Genomic DNA, 20,170 nt, shown 5'->3' with positions numbered 1-20,170 from the left:
GCCCTGCAAACACAATGCTGACGATTTTTATCTTTCTGCTCATTAGTAAAATTATTATTTTTTTAAACTTACGAAATCAAATTTGGTCTCACAAAAGCTCAGATACTCTGGCGCACATCAATCCCTCACACATCCAACTAACCCCCATGTAGGCTAATCCTTAAATCCAGGAGTGATCGGATAATAAGGTAATTGTTTTAATCTCTCACCAATTGATGATAGACTACCTTGTAAATCAGAGATCATCTCAGATGCTGCACAGTGTGGATTGAGAGGTTTTGTTAGCAATTGTCCTTTGCAGTGGAATTGCGCCAGTGCTGGCACACAAGCGCTCTTGTTTTTGTGGTGTATATGGAGAACTTCTGGCGGCGTGCTTTAGTAGAGCCGGTCTGCATTGCGTCGAAACCCTCCAACTCCTCCTCCTCCTCCTGCTGCCCTCCCTCCCCTCCCCTCCCCGCTCCTCTCCTCTCTTTCCCCTCACCTCCCCTGCACTCGCATGTAAAATGCACAGCAGAACATGCTTGACATTGCCGAGAAAACACTTGGACCTCGCTGCAGCACTTGACTGTCTCTCCACTATCCATTTAGATGTTTCTTTTATTCTGCTCTCCGAGCCGTTCTGAAACACATTCAGCCCATCATCTTGTCTTCTCGCAAGAAGCAGCAGATTTCTGCTGATGCAGTGATGTCTGGAAATGTCAAGGGCTCGCTTGTTGCCCCCTTAATGTATCTCCCCCCCTGAACTGCAGCGCAAGATTTTCTCCTGCGGTATACTGTAGGCTGTTCACACCACCGTGCCGCCGCGCAAGCAACTACCGACGCTGCAGCTTGTGCAATCCTCTCCTTTCGCCCCATTTCCATCTCAGGCTTTCCCTGACTTGACTCACCTGATTTCCATCTTGTTTTATCTCGTCTTGCTTCACCGTCTACAGACGTTTATCCCTATCCGAGGGCACTTTGTGGGGGACACAGTTGGGATGGTGATGAGCACAGTAAGGCTCTAGGCTTTTTTTCTTTTTTAGTCGGTGCAATGTAAAGTTGCCACATGACACCCACTGGTGCCCCGCTGTTGGATGATTTTACTCGAGGATAAGACGCATTCAAGACCTTTCAAGATCAACCCACGGTAAGCCTCGAAAATGCTGATTTATACAACAGATATCTGTCAGGTTATTATTTTTTATCGACAGCTGCTATTAATGTAAAGGTGATACACTACTGCTGTATTGTTTTCTTTCTTTCTTAAGGTTGGATTGTGCCTATTTTGCACCGCATTAGGCCTATAGACAGAGTACATGTAGAATCGTCAGTTGCTATAATATCACTATCAAATGTTATGCGTCACATCATAATTCAGGCTTGAGAGAGTGGCGTAGGATAAATCCCTGCCATGCCCCTTTAAGACATTGAAACACTGCAATTCTATGACAAACTAAAGTAAACATCCGTATAGAAATGTCATAGGAGTGTAACAGATAATCACGAGATAAAATACCTATTGAATTACTTATAGGAACTTGAAGATAATGTAGAAAATACCACATAGTACAAGAAGATCATCATAAACTCACAACTGAGTACTACAGAGAGAGAAATGCCTATACTGTAGAAATGTCAGAGAAATACCTCCTCTGGGTATTATCTTTTTACCTTTACCACCAGATAATTGCACTAATTGCAGGCTGAGAGAAGTAAATAAATAAATAAATAAAACTGCAGAAAATGCTGAGCCAACAAATATCTTGGCAGTTTGATCCTATTATTTCCTCCCTCTCCCTCTCTCTCTCTTTCTCTCTCCCTCTCTGGGTGACAGAGGCAGCAGTAACAACAGCAGCAGATCCACTGGAGAGCAGCAATGGTCAAGTCAGCGAGAACCGCAGTGGAGCCGCACTGAGGCAAAGCAGCCAACCAGCCCCCTCATATCAGGGGACGTCTCCAACAATTTAAGGGGTGTGGGACGCTGAGGAGTGGAAAATTTCCCCCGAACCTGAATGCCTGTTCAGTCAGACTAACCAACATCCCAACACAACTCCTCCTCCTCCTACTCCTCCTCCTCTGTTCCTCTTCCACCACCTCCTCCTCCTCCCAAAATGACCGTAGTAGCAGGAGATAACATGGACGAGACCTCGGCTGTCCCTGGCCACCCTCAGGACACCTACCCTCCAGACCACAATGACCATGAATGCTGCGAGAGGGTGGTCATCAACATAGCTGGTCTCCGGTTTGAGACACAGTTGAAAACTCTCTCCCAGTTTCCAGAGACATTGCTGGGCAACCCCAAAAAGCGGATGCGGTACTTTGATCCTCTGAGAAATGAGTACTTCTTTGACAGAAACCGCCCCAGCTTCGATGCCATCCTCTACTACTACCAGTCTGGGGGTCGGCTGAGAAGACCAGTGAATGTCCCTTTGGATATGTTTTCGGAAGAAATCAAATTTTACGAGCTGGGAGTGGACGCGATGGAGAAGTTTCGTGAGGATGAGGGTTTCATCAGGGAGGAAGAGCGCCCTTTACCTGAGAAGGAGTTCCAGCGTCAGATTTGGCTCCTCTTTGAGCATCCAGAAAGCTCTGGCACCGCCAGAGGGATTGCCATAGTGTCTGTGATGGTGATCCTGATTTCAATAGTCATATTTTGTTTAGAGACTTTACCACAGCTGAAGGAGGACCCAACAAGTCGAGTGGTGGGGAACTCTACCATTTATTACAAGCCAAATATTCTCACTGACCCCTTCTTTGTCATTGAGACACTCTGTATAATCTGGTTCTCCTTTGAGTTGATAGTACGCTTTCTGGCATGCCCAAGTAAACCGGCCTTCTTCAAGAACATGATGAACATGATCGACATAGTGGCCATCATCCCTTACTTCATTACACTTGGCACCGAGCTGGCTGAAGACCCAGAAAGCGAGGGGGTGGGGGAGCAGGCAACATCTCTGGCCATACTCAGGGTGATCCGTCTGGTCAGAGTGTTTAGGATCTTCAAGCTGTCACGACACTCCAAAGGACTTCAGATTTTGGGGCAGACCCTCAAGGCCAGCATGCGAGAGCTGGGGTTGCTGATCTTCTTTCTGTTCATTGGAGTCATCCTGTTCTCCAGCGCTGTCTACTTTGCCGAGGCAGAGGAGCAAGGATCCTACTTTGGCAGCATCCCGGATGCATTTTGGTGGGCTGTTGTGTCTATGACAACTGTGGGCTATGGGGACATGGTCCCAGTCACTATAGGAGGCAAGATTGTAGGATCTCTGTGCGCTATCGCCGGAGTGTTGACAATTGCACTCCCAGTGCCTGTCATTGTGTCCAACTTCAACTACTTCTACCACAGGGAGACCGAGGGAGAAGAGCAGGCCCAGCTGCTCAACGTCAGCAATCCCAACATCCCCTCTGAAACCAACTCCAGCCGCCGTAGTTCATCCACCGTCAGCAAGTCAGAGTACATGGAGATTGATGGAGACATAAACAATAGCATTGACAACTTTAGGGAGGCAAACCTCAGAACTGGCAATTGCACTATAGCCAACCAAAACTGTGTAAATAAAAGCAAGCTGCTTACAGATGTTTAGACACTAGTTAGGAACTTTGGGATCTCTATGGGACTGTCATATGTGGAGTAGACCATCAGTTAGGAATGCTTCATTTACCTCCCCAAAGCGCTCAATGGCATTAGGCCTACAAATATGCTCAGCTATATAGAAAGGAAACAGAAAAAACAAAGCTGTTAGAGTATATGACAGGTAGATAGAATAATTAATTCTTCTGATCCTACAAATATATAGGTATATCAAAAAGAAAACATTGACTACTACACATATACATGGCTCCCTGGAGGATGCAGAGCACACGCCGTCTTATCAGACGACGGCGTGATAATTAAAATCTTATGCATGGAGTACAGATAACATTTCAGCAAGTTGCACAATGCACCAGAAAAGTCTGCAGAGACATGCAAGCATCTGCAGCCAAGTGGTAAGCGCCAAGAAGTTAGGTGACACCCCCCTCCTCTCTCCTCTCTCCCTACAAAGGATCTACTATTCAGCAAAGCACCTTATAGGAGGAAGACTGATCTCTCTTGTTTGGATGTAAACAGACGGTGATCTACTCGCTTCACGGACATCCGCAATGCTGCTGTTTTCCAGCAGATGCTGTAATTGTGATATCACCAAGTGATTCAATGCCATGCCCTTTAGATGCAACACAGCACAATGATAAAGTGAGCTTCACACGAGCATGATTAGAGACTTTCCATTTTGATATCGGCATGCATGAGACATATCTCACATAATGGAAAAGATGTTCTTTTGAATATCTGCCTCCATCCCCCCCTTCTCATCTGTTTTCATACTGAGTGCACTGGATGAGTTTTTAATTTGAAATGCTAATCATTTAGAAGTATAGAAATTGAATGTTAAATCTTAAGGGAACAGTACATAAATGAGATCATAGCATGAAAAAAGTAACCTGCATTATGGTCTACTGACTAAGATACTTTTGTATCCTGGTATATTTAATGCATGACATGAGTATACAGCTTGTTGCAATTCAGGCACTACTGCAGTGCCCTACTGTCAGGGAAACTAAGGAAATCAAATTCTGGACGTTTCTGAATTGCGATCAAATATATCCAAACCCACCTTGAGGATGCAGAGTTTCTAATTTAAAAGTAGACAAAGAAACTGAATAAATATTATCAAAAATGCATATAATCATAATAAGCACCAATTACAGTATTACGTCAATAGTGCAGTGCATGGACCTTCTTTGAACAAGAAAAGTTAACATATTATTAGTCATGCTACCATCTCCACGTCAAATTTTTTAGTACATTTTGTTCTGGAATCCACTGAAGAAGATCATTACCAAAATTTCACTTTATATCACAGAGAATTATTCTGACATTAGTTGCTAGTGCCTTTATCCCTTTCACCAACAGGACCAGTGAAAGTGCCTCTGTGTACAGTGGTATTTGTGAGGTTGAGCAGAGCTGGTTTACCTTCTGTTTTAGTGTTGACACACAGTTGGTTATGATGTGAATGATGCCAGAGAAACAAGGTTGAAATAGCAGATGATTGTGGTCAAAAAAACAAAACAAAAAGATGATCCATGGCCGTCATGCACAACCCAGTTTTCATGCACTTAATTATGCCCTTAAGCAGCAATGTATTGTACTCTGCATGTTTACCAATCCACTTCAAAAGGGAATATCCATCGGTTTTCAACATATTTTATTTATGTCTGTTGTTTTTGTTCGTGCACCATGCATCCTTTCAGGGTCTCTACCTCAGTGAGGTCATTGCAAACTTGCTGCAGAGCTGCAAGCTTCAATGCAGGGCTTCCTATACCATAATGCAAAATGGAACCTTAAGTGTAAACTGCAGTCATGCAATATTGAATGTGAGAGTCCCAAAACATAGCCTTTACACAAGCACTTAGGACAAATAGTGTACCAGAATCCCGCTCCTTTCATTCACTTAAAGCTACGCACAATCAGAACATTCATTTCTAGAGAGTTTATAGAGATTGAACTTGCTTGACTCTCCTAACAGGATGAGGTTGACTATTTTATATGTTAGTTTCTTTGAAACAATGGTATGTAAAAGTTACTGTTGTATCACAGAAGCACACGTTAATGTGTTTTAGCACGTGTGTGTAGGAGAGAGCAGAGAAGTTTGATATAGTTTTTGAATTTGTCATACTGCAATCCTTGGGTATTATGACGCACACCAAAGTGCAGCCCGTCTTTTTGCACAATCGTTGTGTTCTGTTGCTTGAACCATTTCTGCTTGTTTCTTTTTCACTGTGCTCGCTCATACGTAATGCATTGTTTCACAGCACATTGTCCCAGACAGGCTTACTGCAGATAGAGAGACTGGGACAAATTGTAATGACTACTTGAAAATCTTCAGCTACTGTACATCAACCTACACTCAGTATTGAGATGAATACATTCAAATGATAGTAAGATTTTGTACTGTATGCTATTTTTTTTTTTTTTTTTTTTTAATTTAGCACTCTCCAGATACGGTCCTGTGAAAAAAAGCTCCACTGCAGTGTTACTTGAATGTCATAGTTGTTTCTGTTGGTGCAATGGCTAACCTTTGTGGTGCTAGTACAGGACTACACTTGTTGTCTTGTTACCATCACATGTTATCTGAAGCCTTCATTGATTGTTTTGGGCAAGACTTTTTCCATTCTATGATTCTTGTTCCTAACTGTTTTGTTATTGGTGGCTGGTTGGTTAGTTTAGGGCACTGTTTGTTATTTTACTTGGAACTGATCTTTGTACTGTACTGCTGAAGAGTGTCTGCCTCAAGTGAGGTGAATATTCAAGAGCCTTGCTGGATGTCAGTAACTTATCATGAGAGCAAAAAAGACACATATTTGTGTCAGGGATCTTCGACTTGTATAGGGTTTCTTGTACAGAAGGATGCCAATCATACCCAATACCATATATTTAATACCACATATAGGATGATACAAGGAAATTATAGTCGTCTCATAAATGCAGCTATCAGGAAATTGTTCGCTTTAGTCACGAGTTCCTTGAATGACTGATGCTTGAGAGTAGTGATGTGTGTAACATGTCCTGCATGCAACAGTTCAACATGAGGTGAAGAAAATACAAATGACACCCCTCACATTAGCAGTGCTGTTGCTACTCTCGCTGTGAGGGCATGTATGGATGGTGCTATGCATTCGATTACCCAACAGAAACATGCATTCTGAACAGCAATAGAATAACAGATAACCTGTTTCTTAGATGCTTTTTTGTAAAAAACAAAACAAAACAAAGAAAAACAAATCTATTTTGAATGTCAGTGGAACTGCGATCACTTGACAGATACTCACAACAGGGCTGTTTATGTACCAACCTTTTACCCTCTGTTCTGTGATTTTGTAAGGTCAGTGAGGTCAAATGTGGAGGCTGACATTTTGTTGAGAGAAACCCGTGAAAAATCCAAATGTAGGCTTTGTAATAGTGGCAGTCCCCATTAACCACCCAGGTCGGACTCAAGTTGTTTTGCAGTCAGGAACAAAGGCTGGACCTTATAACACAGTCCCAAAGGAACAGCCCATAATGCACTTAGAGAGGATCAGTCATCAGTTCACTGGACTGATCAGCTGTGTGAGTGAAAGTCAGAGAAGGTGCCTAAATTGTTTTTACATATTCATTTGTTTTGCTTACTGTCAGGTGTTATGCTTCTGCAAACAAACACAAGTGAGAAGATCTAAAAAAAAAAATGACGACTTTAATTTAATTCAACTAAGAAAAAACATGAAACGTCATGAGAACAAAACCGCAATTTAGCTACAATAAGATAGAGAAAAGTAACCACTATATACTGCAATTACGTATGAAAAACAATTTTGATGTGTGTTTTTTTTTTTCCTTTTTTCGGTGGCACTGTAACATGACTGATTTAGGAAGAACATGCCATATACTGGAATATCAAAGACAATATGTTCCTCTGGCAAGCCATGACAATGAAACTACTGTAATATGATCAATTGCTATACACTAAATGATATGGACAAGAAGTGTACTATAAAAAAACAAAAAAATATGGTTTGTTTTTTTTGGTTTCAAGAAAAAAAAAAAAGACAGGATTCATCCAAACACCATGTTCACATTTTCCTCACTGCTGAACCTACTGCTATAATGTATCTCTACAGAAACCTACTGATCGCAAAAAAATGCATGGTCGATGGAAGACTGCATGAGCTTTGCCTTTCAAACTGTGGATCAACTATAATACAGTTGCATCATTTTAAAAAAGAAACCCTTGCTTTCATCTGCACCAAGGCTTCGTGTAAAAGGCCCTGTTCAGAAGTTGTTGTGAAGCGTGTCCTCTGCTGGATTTCTCAAAAGCACCCTAGCGCTGACCTCATCACTAAGACAACGTGGGGTATCCGAGCCGTACTCAGCGTCTGTGTGTGATGTTCAGGTTGTGCTTGCTTAGGCTCTGAATGTTAGCAAGGACATCAAGGGCTAGTTTCTCAAACTTTATCTCTATTCTAGGACTGAATCGCTCCTTCAAGTGACATTTCGTCCATTCTTATCTCAGTCTAGACTGTAGTGATACTGTGTTGTGGGAAACCTGCCTGTCATGTCTAAACAGGGCCTGTGCCACACATCCTCCTCTGTACCACATTGGTTTTACGGCATTTTTGTTTGTTAAAAGGTCTCAATACTGGACTGCTTTCTGCCTGCTGAGGAGGCTCTGAACAGGATCAAATGTTGGGATTATTGTGTATCCCGCTCGCCAAAGGTGACTATCAGTGAGAAGATCTGGTTTGTGTTTAAAGCGTGATGGCTATGAGTTTGTCTTTTCTGTCAAAGAACGCACATTTAATTGCCAGTAGGGAAGTTCTGGGGCAAATTGCAAAAGGAATGTTGAACTCTTCTGCTCTTCTTTTCATCCACAAGCAAACCAAACTCTGATTGTGTTATCTAATCCAGCCGTCATTGTCATGTTGTGTTTACTGAGGATTATGCTACAATGTGTTCAGTTTGTCAGATGATGACAAAGGCATGGTCTGTGATCTATGCAAGGGTTATTTGTTGTTTCTTTTCTTATATCACTTATGATTTCATCTAACATTAACTTCAATAAATTTTTAAGGATCTGCTGGTGTATGCTCATTTTGGCATGGGGGATGGGGGATTTAAACCATCTTCTGCAGCACGTTGTCAGAGCCCTGTCTGTACTGCACTAACAGGAGAAATATGCCGCAGTGTGCAGTGTTACAGAACTCGAAGTCTCAATCTAAATGTGTCCTGCCTCTGTACTACCCTCTCGCTGAAGCTATTAGCAGTGATTCACGAGGCTAAGGTAATGGTTCACACTAATCCTCCATCCCAGGAGAGGCCCGCTTACCTCTGTCATTCCCTGCGAGTTGTTACGCACCTCAGGGTCCTGAAGTGCTCCCTTCACTCTCTTTTTTTCCTCCTGTATTCACATGGACACTAGCGTAAAACCATCAGAGTAGGACTCTGAGGTGCTGTGTGTCAAATAATGAAGTTAGCTCGGCTACAAATAACAATTATTTTAATTATAGATTAATATGATGATTATTTTCACCAATTAATCAATCAATAAAATGTCACAAAATAGTGAAAAATGGTTTACTATCACATGAGCCAAAGAATAGGGACATGGGAATGTTTGGTTATTTTGCTTGCAAGATTAATTAAAATAAGATTATCAAAATAATTTTCTGTTGCTCAACTAATGGACTAATCTTTCAAGATGTAAAAGTTATGTCTTCAGAGTAGATCTGAGATTCTCAGCTAACTTGTTACTTGTGCATAAGCCCAAAAATAATGTGCTGGAAATAAAAAGGTTTACTGTTCTTCAACCCTTTTGATTACAACCATAATGCTGATCTCCTCTGAAAGGTAACTTTTAAAATTTTACAACCAAAAAGTCAGAATGAGAATAAAAGATACTGAACCAAAGTTATAGAGGCCTTTAGCCTTGCCCATTTTGTTTAGAATAAAAAAAAAAGAATATAAAGCCTGTAGCAGCTTTTGTGTAGAAAACACTTTAGGGCCATCGCCACAAGTCTGAACCAATTGTGTGTCAACAGCTGCTGCAGTGACGTGGGGATCTAACAATGCTTTACACAGATAGAACCAGGAGACCTGGAGCTTTCAAACAATGTGTAATTAGTCATGGCTGAGTGAAGAGTGAGTCCGGTACAGACCAAAACACACCTGAAGTAGAGCTACCAAGTCCAGACAGTCCCCCAGGTGGGACGTTTAGTTTTTGCCATCCATTTACTTAAATTATAATCTTTTTAAACATACTCTTAAACATCTTGTGTCTAAGAGTGTGATTTTGAAAGCATGTCAGATAAAACCCCATATAAATTGGTCTTTTAATATCGAATACATGCAGCTGTCGAGGGCAGTAGCTCTAAAACGGCCAACAAACATCCAATCACAAAACAGTCGGATGAAAATCAAGCAATGACACTGAAATAGGTGGGCGTAATTTTTGGGGTGTGAAAATGATTCTGTCCTCTGATGACGTGAATCTGAACATTTGACAGCAGAGGCATCATGGTGAATACTGCAGCTCATCTGTCTCTCTCTCGCCATATATCTGTCCATCTGTCTCTCTATCTGTCCATCTGTCTCTCTCTTCATGTCTCTGTCCCTCTCAGTTTCTCTGTCCGCCGCAGGCTCTCTCTGTGTTTGCTGTATAGTGACCTTAACAGAAGTGAGTCTCTTCTTCCTTGTCCTCTGCATTGCCCTCAGGAAATGCAGCACTCCTCACTCTGCAGGCAGCAGCAGTAAGGGTGGGGTGAGCTGGCGCCGGTCCCGCTCTTCTCGCACACGTTTTCTCTCTCTCTCTCTCTCTCTCTCTCTGTCCATCTTTGTCTCTCCCTCTTCTGAGTGCTGTGAAGCTCCACTGGACTGTAATAGCACAGAGCATCACACAGGAGAGGAGCTCAGTCGTAGTAGAGATCACACCTGCTTTTTTCAGTTTTCTCTCTCTGTTGTTGTCTCTTACATTTCACTTATCTACATGTATACACACACACAGGGGTTCAAAGATCCCACCATGACTGTCAGATAACACACATGGCTACATGCTCATGTTGATGTTTACCATGTCATCCATGACCATTTATTTAATGCTTATAGGGACAAGTATATAGCATAAACCACATACCACAACATTTATAGCCAAAGCTAATTTCCAGTGCCCCTCCCTAGATGGACCTTTGCACAAAACTCAAAAAGAAACTACACACGCAAAGGCACAAGACACAAACAATGGAGCAATAAAATACCATAAAACAAAAAACACCTGATCCTTAATGACTACAAGATTGATCTCTCTTCAAAAACTAAACAATCCAAATGAGGATTTACGTGTTACTGACTCAGTCCCTGAGGGCAACCACCAGGTCGCTGAGCACCTTATGACCCTGGTTATTTATAGATTAGCTTATAATGCAAATGTAATGAAATTATCAAAACATATCTAACTTACTGTTATTGTCGACAAAAACACCAAAAACCAAAAGGTCGTTAGTCATCTATCAGTGTTTTCTGACTTCCACAGCGTGTCTGTGGCAGCAAGCCACAAGCTCATCAGTTCCTACTGAAGACAGAAATCTTTAAAATTCAGTAACAGTTTCTGTGTGTTTCTGTGGAAAGCAACACCAATGTTAACTCTATCATGTCTTTTCTTCTCCCGAAATTAGCATGCTAACCAGCTAGCCTCGGCCCGTCTCGTCCTTTTCCAATAGCAACTAGCTATAGCCTCCAATTGGCTCTGAAGACACAGCGCTGCTCAGAGGGCCTATTATGACTTCTCGTCTTGTAAACACAATGATGGCCAAAGCTCTTGTCAAGCCACAGTCACCACCACCTGCTCCCAGCAAGAAACCATGTTCAGCTGCAGACAAAACTTGGCTAATAAATAAATAAAATGGCTAATATTTGATGATTGCAGCTTCTTAAATTTAAATTTTTTTTGTCATATGATAGTTTATTTAATACCTTTTGATTTTGGACCGATTCAACAAAACAAGACTTCTGAAGATATCACCTTGAATAATGCATACACAGTACAACAACATACAACATCCATAAACTGTAACTCTAAACTATAGAAAGGATAGAGAATTTAAATGTTAAATGTTGGGAAAAAAAAAACTTTAGGTAAGTAAGTACAAAGGGCCATTTTCCTTAATTTCATAAATGCATAATGAATAAATGCATTTTGTATCCAAACACTCAATCAAGGGCGGAGGAATGCGCACTATCAGCTCTTGTTGAATTAATTCATTCTTGGTTTAAGTCTTTTTCATGGGATTTGTTACTTGCTTTACTTTTTACAGTCTGGTGGATGTTTACAGGCAGTCTCAGATCAGCTGTTACACCCAGATGTCAGCCTCAACATGCAAATGAGAAACATGTAATTGAAACTGTGGTTTAAGCCACTGTCCTGGTAATCCCTGATCAGTGTGTTGGACTAATTGAGGTGCTGTCGGTCAGTGGTGCAATAGGCCTCCAACGAGCTTAACGCCTCCTCCACCTCCTCCTTTCTCTACGCTCTACAGTTTCTTACAACCGCCCTAAAACGTAGACTTGAATGAAAGCAAATGTGTTCTTATCAAGGAGTGAGAGCTTTCAGCCATGACTGGGTGTAAATGTACTGTAGCTACATGTGCTGTCTTCCATTCTGTTTCTCTCTCTCACACACACACACATATACACACACACAAAGGATGTGCTGATTTGCCTGAGTCAGGCCTCTGGCTCACTTCATCGATCTCTTTGAAGACATACACTCATCCCATATCCCTTGTACGAAAAAACACCATGCCATTCCTGTTGTCGTCATCCAAAAAGTTTGTCAAGGGCCTTTTCATTGTGGCCCAATCAGCTGTGCATGCACAGTATCGTATGATTACTCTGTATCAAATCGCAAGTGTCCTCTGCTTCAACACTGTGTAAAACCAAATCACTGAGATGCCTGTGCACAGCAGTCCACCTCTAACAGCCTCATGTAGGTTTAGAATGATAACAATGTGCAAAATAGCTTTCACAGCATTATTGGATCTCCCATGCTTGAGCCAAAGCCCTTGGGCCTAACACCACCCCACCCCCAGGTCCAAGCCCACCAGTTCATCTCTTATCCCCCCGATCCCGGAGGCCCTCTCTCTGGCCCACTTCCTCTTTGCATTACCTCCATCAGGCCACGCTGCTGACACACTTGTTTAATAATTAAGGGCACGTCCATAATTTCCTCATCCTTGTGGAAGTCCACAAATGGTCTCTGTGAAACCCAGGCCAGTTAAATGTACCTCTTTACCTCGGGCAACTGACAAATCTACATCACTGTAGAGATACAGAAAACACGATGCAATCCAGTGAAGGTGGTGGTGGCAGGATTAGGAGGGATGAGTTCATCATGAATTAACCACTGATCTTTTTATGTACTAGTTTATTCAATTTCCATTGATGCAGACACGCTCACCCATCCTGTACTGTAATGTCTACCATCACACCGTGTTCAAGGAATAGTGCATGACGGAGTACATCGACAATGAACAAAGATCAATATGTTTGTTTGTCCACGATCCCTCCATGTACCCATAAAGCGATCAATCTATAAAGTGATCAGTCCATCCATTCATCCACCCAGCTATGAAAAGAAACAGTGCTACAGATATGATAGCTGCTCTGTGAGACTGTGCTTAGACAGTTAAATGCAAACATCAGCATGCGAACACACTGGTGTTTGGAGGGTATAATGTTTACCATGTTACCGTATTGGCCTAATCATAAGATGACTGCTTTTTTCAATATCAGTTTTTGAGACTTCATGACGATAGAAAACACTGACACACGACCTGTTGGGAAGGTTTCCCTGAGATAACATTAATCTTAAATTGGATTTTTCTCATGTGTAAGTAAAACCCCACGTTAGTGTATCTTGTCTATCAGTCACAGACGTGCACTCTATCCTGTCAGGCTCTGGGATTGACGGCATCTTTCAGACTGTCATTTTGAGCTCATCGTCTGTGACAGCTGTAGTTTTTGGCTGTCCGACTGATTTTCTTCCTGGTTTATTTCTCCAGTAAAGACGTCAGGACGTAATGAACTTGTTTTTTTTTTTATCATGAATTTATTTCCTCTGTGGCATCTTTCAGAAACTCCTACAGGTTAAACTGGACTAATAAAACACTAACTCTGAAAGACTCACTTTTTATGGACTTGAAAACACACGCTACCATAGCAACATTAAGGCTACATACAAGCCAGTTATGCTGATACTCTCCATTCAAAAAGAGTATCTGATATTGTGAACTCGTAATTGTCTTGTCCTCAATATAAAACACTGAATAATTAATGTAATTTAATAGTTAATATGGAGATTTTCTTTCTGTCGTGTTAGGACGTATTGTCAAAGCTCCCAGTCTGGACATGTCCTTGTGGTATCAGGCAATGTGGATCTCAGTTTACATGCTTCTCCTGCTCAGTGTGCAGTGTCAGCGTGCTTGTCTGGGGAGAAAATTCTAAACTTAACGTCAACGAACCCAGTGCTGTGACCTTCCCCCTTCAATTACATCACCACACAGCGCTCAAGGAGGCTGGCAAATACAAAACCACAAAAAGGATATCACCATGAAGCTCAAGCACTGCGATACACACAACGTGAGCATTGTTTGTCTCTGCTGACTGGGGTCTGCTCTACCACCAAAGGTCACTAACGCTGGAAAGGGTGTTTAGCACTTGACACCTTCAGGGTCACTAGCTGGAAAAGCAATGATCTATTAAAGGAGTAGTTTGACATTTTGGGAAACATTTATTCACTTTCGTGCTGAGAGTTAGATGAGACGATTGATACCACTTTCGTGTCTGTAAGACAAATATGAAGCTGGAGCCAGCAGCCAGTTAGCTTAGCTTAGCACAAAGACTGGAAAGAGGAGGGAACAGTTAGCCTGGCTATATCCAAAGAGGCAATTAACACTAATTAACAACCACCCTCTATAAAACCACAACTTTAACAAGTCCTACATCCTTCATCTTATGGCCCAGGTCTTGAAGAGAGGCCATGTTTCAAAATCTAGATTTATACTTTAAAGAGGCTTGTAACTTTTCTCAGCCACCGAACATGGTTTCTTCCCAGGAACGGGTGGTAGTGATTGTCGCTTGACAAGAGTTTCAGCCATAATAAAAGAGGTTATAATACATTGTCTGAGCAGCACTTCTTTACGGCAGATCAGAGGATACAGTGAGACGCTATTGGAAAGTGACAAGACGGGCCGGTGCTAGCTGGTTAGCATGCTAACTTCAGAAGAAGAAAAGAAGTGATAGAAACAAGAGTTGTTTTCCACTGCTGGAGATAGCTCTTGGCGAAAAAAAGGGATGAAGTTTGATGCTGACGTTGCAACGTTTCTTTTAGACTGGTAAGTAAACACTGTTAATGCTGAAGTTGGCTATGTGGCAATAGCAAAATAGTCAATATGGACCCAGCAACAAATTTTTGCTTTGTAGGAGTTTAATCTGGCCATGATCTATGGTCTGTCTTCCAACACACTATTGAATGAGTATGAGTTCTTAAATTTCTGTTGGAAAAAGTTTGAGCTTATTAAAACAAAACTTAACCTTATTGTGGTATATAAGGTTATGATGTTCAAGTTAAATACTGATGACTCATGAAAAGCTGTCATGTCTTAGGAAAATGAACCAAGCATGGGATGAGTCTTTTTCCTGAGGTTGCAGGAGAGGACACGGAGACATTGTTGGACATAAACCACTGTCCACTGTTACACTACATAAAGACCCCATACAGCAGAGCCATTACCTATTGTACGATGATGGAGGAGCATGTCAGTTTTCCTGGCCAGGACACATTAACTGGACTGCTGGTGGAATTTACAGTAAAGGCTTGTGTGGGTCAGTTGAGAGTTGAGCACACTACAAAAAATATCCAACTCATTGTGCGATTCAATCTTTAGCTGAGTCTCTTCTAAATATGACTTTTTAGAAAGCTAAATAAAATGGATTTTGAGTGTCAGTTGACTTGAACTGTTTTTCTTTATTTCTTTTCTTGTTTCATAAAATTGCCATTTGTCTCAAGAAAATGAATGCTAAGCCCTCAGGGGAACTGGAATTATCTAACACGTCTGTAATTTTTAAATATGACTTTCAATGATTCAATTAGGACTTAAACTATTAATAATATATTATACACAATAATCCTTATTGATTGTTATGCTGATTAGTTTCTTGAATATGGTCTTTAAAAACAGTCGAGGCTTGTCATCAAATATATATTTTAATATTTTCATCAGTCCAGAACCTAAATATATTCAATTTACAACAATGGAGAAAAGTTATCAAATGCGGTTTTGGCTACAAAAAAAAAAAAAAATTACCAAAGTTGCTGATCATTTTTTCCATCCAACTAAATGATTAACTGTCAAATTATTTCAGCTCTAATATAAGTTTTAACATAATATAAGCTCAATGAGACTAAATAACTTGTCAAAACTGTAATTTTTTGCAGTGCAGGCAGCTGCACTGGTGAGAGAGCTTGTCAAAGGCTGACAAATGGAGAGAGTGCTTTCTGCTGAGAGCAGTCCCTGCAGGTTTCCCATGCAGAGAGCCAGACCAGGGCCAGGAAAAAGTCTGAGACCACTTTCTCATTCAAGTGAATGGGAAAGTGGTCTCAGACTTTCGGACCACACTGTATAAATACATACACAGTGCATGTACGTCCCCACTGTCTTGAACAACTAAATTTTTCCAGCTGTTATTTAAATTTACAGAATTAAATTCGGTTTGTGTAAGATATTGTCTCAGCATGGATGGATTACTGAACAGGACCATTGAGCACAGCCTCAGGGGCCCACGGGGTCAGGGGGCCGCCGTGGTAAGGACTTTACAGTACATGCTGTACCACGTGAGCTACTGGAGCACCCCAGGGTTAGGAGAGAGCTCAGGAGGTTTGTTTAATTTTTTTCTCATCCTTGACAATGTTCTTGACAAAAACTAATAAACAAATCCATATACCAAATACCAGTCCTTATTTATCCAATATAAAAACATGAAAAGCCCTTAAACAGTCCTTCTGTCTGAAACAAACAAATACAAAACAGGGTTTGGAGAGGCACACAAGGTCAGCTCCCCTCAAATTAATTAAATTAACTTATAGAGATGCTGTACTGCAGTTTTTGAAGGGGAGAGAGGTCCGGAGAAAATATTAATAAGGCTTGCTGTTTCACCCCAAGTCCCTGTTGTAACCTGCAGACTCTCTTAGATGGTTTACTACAATACTTTATATAGTATGCTGGAGTATTAGGACTAATATCCATGCAAAGAAGTGTCAGTGTGGATCTGCTGTTGCAGAAGGCTTAAGGCAGCAACAGCATCTGAGAGGCCTGGTTCACCTGCAAAATGTCACTGAAAGAGAAACAAAACTATGACAAACAACACAGCTGCAGTCTAGGTGTCTGGGGATATTGTCTCATAATCCATCCAGGCCACCAAGTACACACAGCTTGCTAGAGCAGCAGCCACTGCAGCTACTGTGCCCTCTCCACATGCCCTCTTGCTGTAGCTGCAGTCCTCAAGGAAAGCAAGATTTCAGCAGTTTAACAGACTGAACCCCTGCAGAGGACAAGAGTGAAATTTCAGGACTTTTTCTGCTTGTCCTGATGTAACACCTGGCCATAGTTAAATGCTGTTTGTAGAGATTTACTGACTTTCTGACCCGTTCAAATTAAATAAGAATTTACTGTATCTACTGTTATACACAGGGCTTTACCACTAAAAGGTGATTCCTCTGTATGAATTACCTCTCATCTCTTTTGCTTCATCATTCATGCTCACTCCCCAGTCCTCCTCTATGCCCTTGATGATAATGAACATAAATATGCAGATACAGCAAAGCAGGCAAATCAATAAACTAATCATTGACAACACTGTCTGTCTTAAAGCACTTAATGATTAAGTCCAGCATGCTTTTAGGGCAATTTTAGTGCCAGTCTTTTTCCAGTAGAGCAGAAAGAAACCAAACACTGGAGTTATTTTCTGTACCAGTAGAAAATAAACAGATGCTATTCTTGAATGTGTCAGGCATGCATCATCACAAAGATACCTCCATTATGTTTCGGTGCAATGTCTGCATGAGTGTGTGTTGGTCCGGGAACACTCTCAGCAGAGCTCCCCCTTCTGTGTTGCTGCTGACTCATTGTCACAGCCCCTGAATCTGCTGCCTGCCTGCATTATTCACACACACTCACCTTCCTCGGCTGATGCCTCCTCAGCACCTTGAGCCAGAAAACAGGGTGGGGGGGGCTCAACAGCCCCCGCAGCAGAACCGGATGGTGTCAGTTTCAACTACATGTCCAGTTAGTCCAGAAGAAGAGCTGAAATGATTAACAATCCATTAGACAATCGACTGAAAAATGAAAAATGTCAACTATTTTGATAATCAGATAATCGTTAAGTCATTTTGGCTGTCTGGAGTCTGAGCTAAGAAACATGATGTGAATGGTGGATGATGTGGCTTTCAATTATTAATAAATACAGTGATTTGCAGGCATACATAGTCTTTCATTGAAAGATGCCCAATATGTGATAAACGACTTTACACATAAATAGAAGGAGTATTAGTTTTAATTCTTACATTTTTTGCTGTTGTATTTGTATGAATACTAAAACAATATATTTTACAACCTCAGCTGTTCTATAATATTTTGAGTGATTATGACTAGAGACTTTTAGAGGCACTTGCCAGCTGTCCTGTATTTTGGGTTACTGACAGATTCATACTACTTGACAAAATGCTAAATTAGTTTTATAGCTAACACAATAAAACACCACACCATGCATGTGGATTAGGGGCAGTTTAAAAGCAGCTGAACAAGCAATGCATAGAAAGTCTGTAAAAAAAATAAAACCGAAATGAGCCTGGACTCATTACTCACCTAGAGTGTACAAGCATTATATAAACAGACTTGAGACTTGAGCTGCAAGTTGCACCAAAATGGGCACTAATTCTCGGAGATATAACTCAGTAAAATTTTTACACACAGACATGACACACATATTTTGAGATTCAGTGTGACTTACACTTCCCGGGGATGCCGCCATGTCCCATGTTCCATCATGAATAAATATCCAGAAATTCGCGGAGAAATCATAGAAAAGACGCTCCTTATAACAGCAGAATGAGGTTTTACATTTTCCTCCAGTATCAAATTAGTTCAGAGATAGTTATCCGTACATTCACGGGTACACTGTAAACAGGAATTGCTAATAGCTAATTTGGCTAACTTTTTAATGGTGCCACTTGCCAAAATTTAAGCAAATAGTGGCTTTAAAAAACAGGGTTCAACTTGTGGCCCATAGCCTGTAGCTAAAGGAGCTTAGCTAACTGTCTCCATGGAAACGTACTTCCTGTGTTCATGTCGTAAAGCTCCGTCTGAAACAGGTCCACCAGTATACCTTGCCAGTTTTGTTTGTATTACTGTAACATGTTATTTGAATTTGACAATTTTCATAGACCCATCCAAAAAACAAACGTAATTCTTAAAAATGTATTTATACTTTATTATTTGATTTGCCACATATCCCATTGTGACGGCCTCTAGGCCTCAAGACCAATTTCCTGGGTGTTAGGATCTGGGGAGTGGCTCATTAGATGTGATCGCTGACACCTGCTGTGCCTGAGCAGTCCTTCTCCTTTTAGGTTACTTGGTTTGATTGAACTGGTTTTCTTATGCTTTTACATGTTCACATATCCACACACTACACCCATTACTGATGAAATGACTGCATGCTTAATTTAGTTTTCTTGAATAAATTTAGTTTTAAGAGTCATATGTGGAAGCAAACTTATGTTGTCTATTTTCTTAAAAACATTTAAGTTTATTCAAAACGACTGAATTTTGCAAAAAACAAAAAGCCTTAAAAAAATGTTTATGTCTGTAACAATTGTTTTTTTTGTTGTTGTTTTTGCCTACATTAACATTTAAATAATTGTCATCTAGTTATTTATTTCGTAAACTTTATTTTTCTCTATTTTTTGTTTTTATTTATTATTCCCCAATTCTTTCATTTGTTCACTGAAACTGAAATAAGGTGGGAAAAAACAAAAGAAACAACAGCAAAAACACTTTTTTTTACTTTGTTTATATTCCCCAAAGTCCACAATTATGGAAATTGTAGTGGTGCAGCGCAGTTGCCTCAATTTTATCAGAGGTGAGGGTCACATTGTCAGACTCTGACAACCCCTGGACTTAATGTTTTATTGTTATTGAAAATAATCTTTAGTTGCAGCTGAACCAAGACCAACTTTGTGTTGGCCAACAAAAAAAGACAACATTTCAAATTATGTGTCTGATTCCAGTCTAGAATCAGGAATCTATAGAGATAAATATATCAAGATGCATCTGACTCAGAAACCTAACTGCAGAAATAGGGAAGCTGTATGAGTACTGACTGTGCTCCTCCTTGTGTCTGTCATAAGTCCTACAGGACAAAAAAAAAAGTCTCTGCTGCAGGTATCTTACTGCTGCATTGGCCGGTGAGAGTGCAGAGCTGCAAACTGAAGGACTGTGATATTCACACGTGCTGCTATGGCACTGAAAAATATGATATCGCCTCCTTCTGATCTGCATCAACTTTGCATGGAAT

General features: G+C 40.9%; 1 protein-coding gene and 1 long non-coding RNA gene across 3 annotated transcripts; one reads left to right on the top strand and one right to left on the bottom strand.

Annotated features, from left to right (window-relative positions):
• The first annotated feature begins 477 nt into the window (after positions 1-477).
• kcna1a (potassium voltage-gated channel, shaker-related subfamily, member 1a) lies at positions 478-8,622 on the top strand. Its single transcript, XM_056387928.1, has 2 exons — positions 478-1,126; positions 1,814-8,622. The coding sequence occupies exon 2, from the start codon at positions 2,091-2,093 to the stop codon at positions 3,558-3,560; it is 1,470 nt and encodes a 489-aa protein (XP_056243903.1). The 5' UTR covers positions 478-1,126; positions 1,814-2,090; the 3' UTR covers positions 3,561-8,622.
• Positions 8,623-8,707: 85 nt separating this feature from the next.
• Positions 8,708-18,903, bottom strand: LOC130176703 (uncharacterized). 2 transcript variants are annotated; one of them, XR_008828910.1, is made up of 4 exons: positions 18,605-18,903; positions 17,773-17,898; positions 17,326-17,380; positions 8,708-17,137 (listed from the first exon to the last, which is right to left on the bottom strand). It is a non-coding gene; the product is annotated as an uncharacterized LOC130176703 (long non-coding RNA). The 2 variants fall into 2 exon arrangements; XR_008828909.1 differs by having other exon boundaries at positions 8,708-17,380.
• Positions 18,904-20,170: the final 1,267 nt, after the last annotated feature.

This window comes from Seriola aureovittata, chromosome 10 (assembly GCF_021018895.1).
Source record: "Seriola aureovittata isolate HTS-2021-v1 ecotype China chromosome 10, ASM2101889v1, whole genome shotgun sequence".
Lineage (NCBI taxonomy): Eukaryota > Metazoa > Chordata > Actinopteri > Carangiformes > Carangidae > Seriola > Seriola aureovittata.
Note: the sequence above shows the minus strand (reverse complement) of the source record. Positions and strands in the feature narration are given on the sequence as shown.

Excerpts from the sequence above, each read along its gene's own strand:
- kcna1a (XM_056387928.1), top strand. The coding sequence starts at position 2,091 with ATGACCGTAGTAGCAGGAGATAACATGGACGAGACCTCGGCTGTCCCT.